Here is a 12,115-nt window from a genome sequence, read left to right on the forward strand (position 1 = left end):
CGACAATTATAAACGTATAAATACTTACTTACGCGGATTAAACACGCACGCGCGTATTGGTCGGCCCGATATTCCAATAAAGACTTTTGCCGTCCGACGAGTTTTCGACGGGAGGATACTGAGAGCGAGAGAGAGAGAGAGAGAGAGAGAGAGAGAGAGAGAGAGAGAGAGAGAGAGAGAGAGAGAGAGAGATCTTTGGAACGGAATTACGAAGTCATATAAAAGTGATAGCGGGCTCTACCTACGGCGAGGAGCGGTGGGAAAACGCACGAGAGCTTAACTAAACTAGAAACTTTATTTTTAGTCGTCATTCTGTTATAGCTATCCACTCTTGGTTTTTTAATATGATAATAACTTGGCTCGCTTATGAGACGTGATCATCACATGATCATATTTTAATTATAGTTTAATCATAGTTTAATAATGACTATGACATCGTCATAGCTAAATAAGAATTTTTTCATAGTCAAATAAGGATTCGGTATTCGTATTCCGGTCTTCAAAATAGAATGTAAGACTTAGCGCCCGATGGATTTCTTCCGAGCTTGTCGTCGACTATCCATATTCCGAAATCACGTTGCCGGCACTCCGATATGTCGCCTGCGGGTGCCCTGTCTACTCCTCGAGCGATGGGGGGAAGCAATGACGGCGGAAACGGGGAACGAGGCGCCACGAATGCCACTTAGAGGATTATTAACGACCCGGCGATGCTTAGCGCTCGGCTGATGCTTTCAGGCGATTCGAAATTCCCATCTTGGGGACGTCTTTAACGACTGTCACGCCGAGATTTATGCCAGGGTCCTCAGGTCCGCGGCCGGTGCTCAAAGTCGTCGAAGCGAGTGGGCGGGCGTTGTCCGCGCGAACTTCTCCGCGTGGGACATCCACGACGTGGGACATCCACGCGGGGTCGACGCCGCGGCGCGCAAGGGTTACCAGCTGCTGAAGGTCCCGCGCGAAGACGTTCATCTCCCTTGCGTTGGTAGGCGGATTTATAGGTAGTAATAGCCGTCCATGTTTAATTAATATGAATACGCGCGCTCGGGTGGTTTCGCTTGTGCGGCTGCCAGTCGTTCGATTATTCTCACGTCGCTGGCATCCGCTCGATAATCCTATCAAATGCTTCTTATTGAATTGCTGTCGGAGGGTTTCTCAATTGACGCTTCGTACCTTTATACGACTGCAGATTTAAAATTGTTTTCTTGTAGGAAAGATTATTTTTCAAAATTCATAGGCCATTAAAGGAAAATTAAATAATTGAATGAAACTTCGTCAATTCAATTTAACATTCGAGAAATCTTTAAATACCACTTCTTCACATACACATTTGTATATATCTTTTATTTTATATTTTTTCGGCCACACACAAAAAGTTATTTATTAAAAGGTAAAGTTTTTTTTATACTCTCTTATGGATGCACGTCAATTAATTATACCTTTGCAAAATATCTAGAGTAAAACGAAGTAGAGGTACACAAAAAGAGACGGAAGAGATTACATCAAAAAAGCAAGAGAGTGCTATGTAGATAAAAGAAGTAAATTGAAAGAGGTGTCGTAGAAAATAAAGAGAGGCGCGACAACGCGTGCTTTACACGAGCTCTTTACGCGGATTTTATCTCCTCCGGTACACCGGCACGACTGCAACCAGGTTACGAAAGACCCTGGTAACCAGCGGGGAGCAGGTTTCGTGGATCACCGGCCACTCCGGGACCACCTGCTTTATTTTCGCTGTGCGTGTTTTCTTACCGCGTTTTTTGCGTCATCCACTTCTCCCTAAGTCTTTCCTTCAGATTTTATTACCACCTTTCGATCGATCGTAAACCAATACCAATTTTACCGCGTTATTCCATAATCAATGTTTTCAATCTTTCCGCGCTTTTCTGGAGAAAAATATACGAGGGATATACGTGATGTCAGAAAGTGGTGTCTTCGCTTTTTTTTCGCTGGAGAATCTTGCCTGTAACATTCGATGAAATTGAAAGAAAAACTGATTTCACGCAAAAATTAATTACAAATTAATTACATATCGAATATATAATCGGTATATATAGTATTACGTAAAATATTCGTCGCAACCTCATTTATTTTAATTATATTATTATAATAGCCAATATATTCTCTGTAATAATTTTTGCAATAATACAATCTAAAAATCTTATGATATACAGAACTACAGCGATGATACCCCATGCCCATGATACATTTATTTTCTCTCTTATTAAACGGAGGAAGTAAAAGGGCCGACCCACTTCTTGCCAATAAACAAAAACCGAGAGGAGGGCGGTCTTGTATACGTAAGGCCTGACATAGGCCCGTGATGTATCGCCCGGTTGGACGCATCCTTTCGTCCGTATCCGAGCATAATCCGAGGGCATATGGAGAAGCGGTGCTGCCTTAAAGACTCGTTCCGCGATGCGGGCTTAATGCGTCACGGATTTTCTTTTTAGACTTGTTCGTTCTGCGCGCCGAATGTGTAACCGCCTTACGTATTTCGGTCTTAAACCCGAAATGCGTGCACGACCCGAAAAATATTCCTAATTTGTTTACCTTCATCTTTGTGCCTGGTGCATCAGCACAGCGTCACTGCGTTTGTATGCCGTGTTTTATTCCAGAATCGGTTGCAAGACAGTTGCAATATTCCGCAATGTATGTAAACTATCGTCTCTTGACAATTTATTATTCAAAGCGTTGATCATTGCATATACTTCAACAGCAATATTGTCATGTTATCCACGAACGTCGAACTTTGCCGGTTGAATGGATTATTATTGTTCCGAGAGATTTCGCAAAGCGTTGCGTTTACATTGGCCTCATAGATATTTATCCGCAGAAGTCTTTCACATTTCGCTGCCATACAGGCGGCAAATATGTGGGAGCAGCACCGTGTCTAATATCCTCGGATTTTCTCTGGCATTCGTTCTTCGCGCGTCATATCCCTTTCTCGCAATAACCACGCTCTATCCCGAGTTCTTTGATCTTTGCTTGAAATGCAAGCGTTGCAGGGATGCTGTGAGATGTGTTTGCAAGAAGGATGCACTCCTTTACACGATACAGTTACAATCAGATGGATTCCCAGAAGGAAAAGGAGGATTTACGATTAAAATATTTTCTGTTAAAATATAAAGGTTTTTTTTGCAAAATATGTAATACGATGATATAAATATAATTTTTCGACCGGAAAAATTATATTCGCCGTCCTTTAAAAAAGATTTAGAAAATACTGAGAATGTTCGAATTTAATTTAAGCATGTCTATATCTGAGTTTCTACAGGAGTAGGTTATAGCTTCGAAAGTAATTAATTAACGTTTAGATTGATTACTTTCTTGCCAAGGATGGAGAAAACATATACACATAATTTCTTACGCTCAGTCTTTCAAAAGTTTCCGTGTATTTTACGCAACTGCGCGAATGTATGTATACGCACATTCGTGTAATACACCGCATTAATGCAACCTATTTAATGTGGCATATCGGGTAATATAATAAGCAAATAGAAGAATAAGGATAACAGAGATCATGCTGGCGTAAAAGATACCAGATGGTGTTAAAATACAGCGAATCTCTAATAACTATGTAGGTTGCTTTCGCAGGATAAAGCTTCGCGTTACAAAGCGCGAGACGCCGACGAAACACGGGGAAGAGACAATAAAATACGGGAGGGCTATTAATAATGTTTTAATTATTTTCATCGTCGCACCGTCGCGAACTTCTCTCGCGTTCATAAATTTTTTTCTTCGTCGTTCTCGCGCGCACTCGTGCCTTCTCTTATCCCCCGCGATTAATTATGCGGGCTACAAGGAGGGATTTTTCATATGTAAATTTTTGCATTATCCCGACGCGAACGGCGAGAGGCGGGTGGGAGACCGTATAAGAGGAGAATATATGTGTATATAGGCGCGCAAAACGCCGAGAAGACGCGCGCTGCGCAAATGAACCTCCTCGCGTTTCAAGAATAATGTCGCTGCTCGCGCGCGAGAAAAATTGCTGGGCGGCCGGTACTTTGAATTTATACGTGTTGCTTCGCATGTATATAGGTACTCGACGTTACGAATCCCTTCGTCTTTCGTAAACGAGCATTTTTAGGAAGAACGTAATCGCCGCAATCGAATCCTTCGTGATTAAATTCTAATTCCTGATAAGTGAATACATTTATGTAGTATTTTTCTGCAAAATACGACATACGTGCGGCATAAAATGTCGTTCAGCAACGATATAGTGTTTTTGAACGCACACATGTCGAATAAAATTTCAATGGTTTCAATACGATGGCTTTTGCTAATAATTGAATTTCTGTCCCGAAGTTGGTGGCCCAACGATAAGGATATTATTACCGGCATTGTCGCGAAGAATTGCTCATTCCCTTTTTTTTATCGCCCAATTTATTAACCAAAAATTGGTCATTAGTCTTTACTGACCGCGTTTCGCACAGGAATTTTACTCGACCTCCGGCATGAAAGCGATCTCTGCTCCAATGCTGGCAGTTATGCTCATTCTCGAAAAGTATCTTACGGTTGAATTGTGGTGACATTCCCGGGTGCACTTTGCACGGCGCAAAGTGCCCGCGGCACTCGCAAATGGTGTGCTTTGACCAGCGTGCGACTCGCGCCGACTTCTCGTCCCCCGTCCTGCTCCCCGCGATGTCTCGTTCCCTCTTGCTCCCCCTCAAATTGACGGCAATTGCGCGATCACCGATGAAACTCACTTTCGTTTTACGAGGAGCGAAGTGCCTCGCTGGAATCAGCAATAATAGACGTTATTTTTACCTTCCACGAAGCGCAACTTTTACGGCCGGGGGAGAGATGGGGAGAATAGTCGGCTGTGCGACCGGTCGATTACGATAGTGCGCTGAAATGATACGTTTCCGGTAAAGTGAGTCCGACGTAAGCCATAGCCAACCGAATGCGGGTGTGCATGTATAATTTCGTGAAACGGCGGTTCGCAAAAGAAAAAAAATTGAGCGCCATAAAAATGAGGGCCATCACGCGGCTGCAGTGCACGCTGTGAAAAGATTATTATCATTATCTCTATTTATTATAATTATTCGGTCCTTTTCCTTTTAATAGCGACAAGCACACACCGCGACCGATATAGTAATTATCACCGCATGCATGTATATTTTCGCGTACACGGATAGACACGCGTGTGTTTACGGTGTCCACGATGTCGGGCGTTTCGTTTGACATCGACTTTTGCATGGCATAATAACCGCGACATTTACGTGTGAGAACGCATGACTAGAGATTCACGATAATTTGACGTTCCATTTCAGTTAACTCGTCGTAATTTCGCGTAAAGTAGAACGCTCGTGTTTGCCGGTCTCATATCAGGTGTTCCTCCTCTTATCATTGCAGCCAGAAACGGTGCCTCAGGCGAGGATCGACATGACCCGCGTTCTGGAGGTGGCCGCAGCCGAGGACGTCACCGGGCATCCTTACAGCCTCGCCGTGACTTCGCCGGAGGGTGTGACCTTCGTCAAAGGGACGTGTCGCGAAGAGACCAGGTGGTGGACGGACGTTCTCCAGGTGTATTCGCGAAATAAGGTTGGTCTAACTTATATAATATTCGCGTCTATTACTTTTTCATATTTCATTTATGTCATCTACCTAATTAATTCTAGGATATTTTTTTTAACGATTGAGATAAATCATAAGCGTAATTAATATTAAAATTGCTGTCGCAAAGCTGTTGTAAATGAAAATTAAACCGTTTATTTCTTTTTTTTTTTTTAGATATTCTTCGGGTAATTGCAATAATAAAATGCATCGAGAACTGTTGTAACGAAAGGTGTAATCAAATTTCTGCGTCGAATTACGAGGGAAATATCGATTCGAGAAAACGGTTCGATTGCCGAGCGGAGAAAGCCGTGCGTTTGAATGCCTAATGTACACTTGCGAATGTAGAATCGCGTCTTACGTGTATCATTAGAGAATTTAATTTTCTGTCGATTACGGAGGATACGCAGCGGTGGCGGGACTCCATATCGATACCGTATTACGTCTCTCGCAAAGAGTGTTGCGCGAGAGAACGGAGTCACGCAAACGGGTAAGAAAACGCAACCGTCGGCTGATTGCTGGTGTCCTCGCATAATCATTACGTGCCATGCATCCTTTCTCGCGTCACGCTTGTTACTCGTGCAAGAATGATTCCCCCGCTCGCGATGTATTTTCGCGTCGGCCGGGATTAGCTCCGATAGGGTTTCAGTGTGTTACCCAGAAATCTAACGCGAGAGAGAATATCGCGATTATTTCAGTGCGAATGCTTATTACGGAACGTATTGAAATCGTGTTAAATTATTGAGAAGATTTACTTTCTTTCGCATTTCATTACGGTGCTCTCTATAGAGTATATGCAAATCATAAGCTTTAAAAAATGTATTATCTATACTTTCTAATTAAATCGTGAATAAAATCAATTTATGAATTAATTCGCGAAAATTATTAATTATTAGTCAACATCCACGCTACTTCGTGGACGATGCCGGCGACGAAAATGTCTTTATTGTCTTTCGTTACATAATTGAGGCCGTTGTACGTGGGATTAGCGACGATGTAGGACAGAATGCGACGTAAAAAAGTGCGTCGTCGAGTTCACGAACGGACGCTTTTGCGTGATGAAGCGGTTATTGAGTGCAATTGCGCCGGTCGGCGCTTGAAAGGCCTTGGAACGAACAAAAAAAAATAACGTAAGCGACAGCGAAACTGCCGACGTTGCCTCGCATAATCGCCACTCGCTGACCGATGCGCGTATACCTCGGCGCGCGCTCATTACGCCGACAATAACGCCAGTAGTGCGCGAGTGTCACTGCTGGGGACCGCGTCTCTCGCGGGGTTGTCAGTCGAGTCGATTGGCCATTTCCTGCGATTCATCCGTCTTTTCTCGATCTCTCCAAAGGAGGTTCCCTCCCCCTCCCGCCGTTTTCTCTTTTCACTCGTCGCTTAACGCCGCGTCGGGGCGTCTCGCAAAAAGAGCGCCTATTATTCAGCCGAACGACCGAAAGCGCTTGGTGACAAATAGAGAGTGCACCGTTTCACTCGCTGCTATGCGATCACCGTCGAAGCCCGCGTGCCGGACGTGAGAACGATCGTTTCTAGTTCGTAAAAGCTGCCTTACAAGTAACTCCATTAATTACGCGCGTGTTCTTAACACGTCACGTTACAAGTTAGATCTTACGGCCTTTTAAATTCTTTATATACATATACTGACGTCTCATCGTATTGGAGAACTTGTTCAGAGCATGATATCCACATTTCTGTTCATATTTCGCTCATTAGCTGCCATAAGTTCGTTAATTGGCAAGATATGTAAAGCAAGATACGTGCGAGATTGGCGAACGAGCTGAAAAAAAAAGTGTTTTTTGCAGCTTCGTCGTTCCATTCGCCGCATGGCCAGTGCCGCACGAGGCAGCCGTAAATTTATGACATTTCACGCGTGTTGCAAATTGTTGCGGCCGTAAAACAACCGCTGCTAAAGCGAAACATGTTTATCAAATCTCTGCTTGTCAACGATTTCAAGTTTACAACGGCGTGTCGAGCGTTATACGGTGTTTGTATACCGCGTGTTGTATGTGTTTGTTACGTAATTTACAAGTCGGCGAGCGAGCCGAGAATAAATTCGGGTCGGGTCCGCGTCGACGGTCCTCCCAGTGCCGAGCAATTGTCTAGCCACTCTAGCCTCTCTCTCGATTTACGAAATTGTAGGCCGAGGGGTCCATTCGCGAACTTTCCAATAAATCAGCCCCGTCGTAAATCGAGCCGCTCAAAAGCTTTCATTCGTTACATCGCTCGGAGTTTTATGACAACACCGCGAATCGCTCGGCCACACGTGTTACGCAAGAAATGATCGATCGGCAAAAGCAGAAATATCTCTCTTCATTTGCCGCTTCTGGTACAAAACGCTAAACAATTACCGCATCGTTGCACACACGCGCGATCATATCGACGAGATTATTTCACCGAAAGATAGATTTCACGGGAGATATTTTTTATTTCAAGTACACGCAACGTCCAAAAATTCATCCCAAAGTAGGTCTCACGGAGTTACGACATATCGACGTTTCGGTTAATGTTCTTCTTTTTATATTTCTCTCTTGCTGTGCGCATATATTTTTATTTAAATTAACTCTTTAAATTAATTAACGAAAAGATATACTTGCGAGAGGAAAATATTTTCTGATTTTAAATTGCCGGGACGTATAAAGAAATATTCTGAAACATGCAAATACAACACTTTGCATATCCGCGCGATATTTTGTAAATTATTGCTGCTGAAGTATGTGTTACAACGCGTAGGTTGAAGTTCGTAAAGTTGTGATTTTCAGACAAAAAGCATTCTCCTTCGGTACATCCGAGGGTTCCCCCCCTCTCTCTGCTTTTTCTCGCTGCAATAGCTTGATAATTATCTCTTCAAAACAGAATGAAGTATTCCTTGCGCCCGTGGGTTTCGCGTCGGCTACCAATCGATCAATCGTCCTCGCGCGAATCGTTTAGGATCTCATCGTAAGACTCGCATTGTTCATATGGAGATTACACGGCTACACGTATACGTCAATTCCGTTACGCAAGCAATGATCGATCGGCAAATGGCTACACCTCGTTGTCGCGGACCCGCGCTGGCTGGTGTAAACGAACGATTACGTTACGAGGCCAAGGCGAGACGCAATACACTTATGTGCCGCGCGACATTTAACGCGGGTGAACGTGGAGGGAACGTTACTCCCGCGTTATTTTCCACGTTTTTTTTTACCCATTCCTCCCCATTCTCCGTTGTCCTTCGAACCGCCACGCTGTCTATGCAAAGGAGACTTGCTTTGCATCTCGAGACTATATTGGCGAAGTCAACTTATTGGCAATCATCGCAACTTCTTTCACAACTGAAGATATAGAACGGTGTTTGGAGACAATTACTTATACGTTAGAAACACTAAACTATTAATGAATGAATAGATAATAATTTTATACTTGTTATTATTAGAATTTATAATGCGACTGTAGATATATAGCTCGTGATTTATGCGTTAAATTAAAATTCGATTAAGCGTGCCCCGAGAAATACATCCATTCGCGGAGCGCGCGGTGTTCTCACGATTATGGGCGCGGATGAACGTAATCGTGCGATTATTCGCGGGTCGCTTTTCAGATCGCGCGTATCCCCGCCCGTCGCAATCGATTATCCGGCTGCATGTATTGTTACAGCGACGGAAAACGCTCGAGAGTTTCAACAATAGACCTTGGGTAAACTCACTTCTGCAATGCGCTTCACGGTGTGCCCATTTTATGGTTTTCAGGGTCGGCACAAACGAAATGCAACCTTTCCCGGCGGGCAGACGACGATCCTACAAGTTACGCCGACGATTCGAAGTGAGTGCCTACTTACTTGTGTGCTATGTAAATTTTATAGTATTTATAATAATCACAGACATTTTCCGCGCCGGTGCTTAACACGGTGACGGTGTAATCACTATCTCATATAGTCTTTTCGCGGTATTGCATAGACGGGGGTCTTTACTCAAACAGTTTGACGTAACGAGGGGTAACGTACGACAGTTCAGCCGGCGTGATGAATATCGCATGGAAACGCGTGTGACGGAGATGAATACAAATAACAGGAAGACAACTAGCGCGAGGAAGAAGGCAAATATCTTCTTCATAATGTGCGGTTATTATTATACCGCTGTCACCTCGTTATCCTCAGTTTCTAGAACGAAGTTCTCGTTATCCCTAATTGAATTGCATTTATTTTAATTACCCACGACGAAAATTACGGCGATTAACTCGAGTTGAGTCGCGTATCGTCCAAGATAATGAACCTTTTAATCTCTCTTACAAGTTTATTACAATGTATAAATCTTATTCACACTGAAGTTTCCAAGTTTCGATACCACTGTTTCTCTCCTAAGAAAGGATACTTCTTTGTCTTATTTGTAGAGATCTTGCATTCCGTTGTCTCTGTTCTTATTCGCTCGTCTGAGCTTTTACAAAAGATAGCATTTGAAACTTGTTCGCCAGGTAACACGCCAAATCCACCGCGACCGCGCTTCAATAGCTGCCGATCGGAGCCGCGCGGCACCGCGTGGATTCCGGAGACCGCCGGCGGAACGTCTGATCTGTGCTCCTCCGTTTTCTCGTCCACGCCGTCCTTGGTGACGACCAGCGTCATTACCGCCACCAGCAGCAGCGTGCTGACTAACGGCAACACGGAGAGCATCTCCGAGATCAGGAACAATCTGTCGCCTCTGCGCGCCCTCGAGAACGGCTCCGCCGGAAATTATCTGACCGCGGTGACGTCGACCACGTCGTCGTCGTTGAACGGCAACGTTTCCAGTACGGCCTACTCGACTTCCTCGACCGCCGTTTCCACGGCGACGACGACGACGGCGAGCAGCCATGTCTCGTTGACCGATAAGCCGCCGATGATCCCCAACGACGCGAGATCGACAAGCTATCGAGATCAACCTGCTAGCAGCGCGTCACCGCCGACTCGGGACAAGCTCCGCGCCGAAGACAAGGCCAGGCGCAGGATGAGTCAGCAGGGCGAGCGGACAGGCGGCATTATCGGCGACGCGGCCGGCCCAGCCTCCGGCGAGAAACTAGGTCGGTATATTAAATGAGGCACAATCTCTCTTTATTGATGCGGCGACTCCTACGGACGATACCGTCATCCGTACTCTGACATCTCTCTGACTCTGATTACACAGGACATCTGTATGCCTGATGTCTTTATGTATCTGAATTATATCTTTGCAATATAGAGCATAAGATTGTGTTATCTCTGTTCGCATTTACGTAATCAAACCGAGAAATTAAGTTGGACTATATTAGTGACGATTCTTAAATGTTAAGTCGCTTGTGACATTCTTTCCATCATCTCGCGATACATTGAACTAAATATTCTTTAACATAATTATTTAATAAACAGCTAGAATTCTAATGATAAGAAAAATTATTATTGTCATTTGGAATGATTTATCACCGACTATGTTAGAATTAGAATTTATATGTGGATAATCGACAAAAACAATTTACGAAGAATGTGATTTCATTTCGAAACACACGTGAAAGTCACATTAGAAGTCATAACTCTCAGGAGGTTCGTCTCACCTTGTCACGATTCACGTCGAAAGTTTTTCTTGCTCTTAATAGATGGATAAAACTAGTTTATGTGCGGATGGAAACTAGGACGCTGCCACTTTGCGTTTTACATTCTCAATGACGATGATTTGCACTTCGCGGAAGAAACGACTGACATATTAAGTCAGAGCTGACTTATTTTTATTCGATATAATTGATACCGCAAACGTAGCAGTTAGTGTGAAAACGTTGCTAGACTTTACATATATGTATGTATAGCTATGTTAATGAAATTAAATCTTTTTTAGAGGAGAAAAATAATATTTACAACTGATATTATAACGAATTATATGAGTTGATAACAAAATTATAACAACGAATGTACATTCTATTCTAATATATTACTGAGGGAAATTCTTCACTCACGATATAAGAATTACGGCCGGCGATATGTTACAAAAAATCGTACTGCCGTTTTTCGGTTTTACAGGATTTTCAACATTAGGTTCTCGTCCGTGCGTTTTTCTCTCGAACGCCCCCGGCAGAGTATCAGAATCCTGTACCTGGCGTTACACGTTGCGTAATTGCATGCGTGCAATCTCGAAGGAAATCTATGGTCGCTCGGCCGCGCTGCGCTGCGCTGCACCGCGCGCTCCGTAGATTTCATTTAGATCGACGCCAAACGAACGACGGGATACTTTAGAAACTGCTTCGCGAAAAATCAGGACGAAGGCATGCGAAAACAGTCGAACGATCTCTCTAACGATTTCCAATTAACGTGGATTATTGAAACGCGTCTGTCTTATCGGAGTACCGAAATCACTCGCGCGATTGAACCGCAGATCGCCGATTAGCCCTGGTCGGTTTAAGGTGGTTGTGAGGAGAATCAGATATGTTAAGAATTGCATAAAATTTAATACATAAGCGTCTTTTATAAATAAGACATATGAATTATTCTCAAAAACTAACCGGTAAAAAAAACCCTTGAAAAATTTACATGCTGACATTATTTATAAAGCTTGTGTTTCAAATTTTATAAAATTCTTAACAT

At 43.6% G+C, this 12,115-nt stretch overlaps 1 protein-coding gene across 4 annotated transcripts in view; it reads left to right on the forward strand.

The window, feature by feature from the left end:
* Osp (myosin phosphatase Rho interacting protein outspread) overlaps positions 1-12,115 on the forward strand; it is a 176,032-nt gene that overhangs the window by 151,682 nt on the left and 12,235 nt on the right. For all 4 annotated transcript variants that reach the window (XM_077425528.1, XM_077425527.1, XM_077425526.1 and 1 more), the window contains exons 4-6: positions 5,350-5,538; positions 9,282-9,354; positions 10,003-10,587. In XM_077425528.1, the coding sequence (XP_077281654.1) occupies positions 5,350-5,538; positions 9,282-9,354; positions 10,003-10,587 (847 nt within the window). The remainder of the gene's footprint in view (positions 1-5,349; positions 5,539-9,281; positions 9,355-10,002; positions 10,588-12,115) is intronic.

The sequence above is a fragment of the Temnothorax americanus genome, unplaced genomic scaffold (assembly GCF_048541705.1).
Source record: "Temnothorax americanus isolate GAGA-0224 unplaced genomic scaffold, ASM4854170v1 Scaffold9, whole genome shotgun sequence".
In the NCBI taxonomy this organism is placed as follows: Eukaryota; Metazoa; Arthropoda; class Insecta; order Hymenoptera; family Formicidae; genus Temnothorax; species Temnothorax americanus.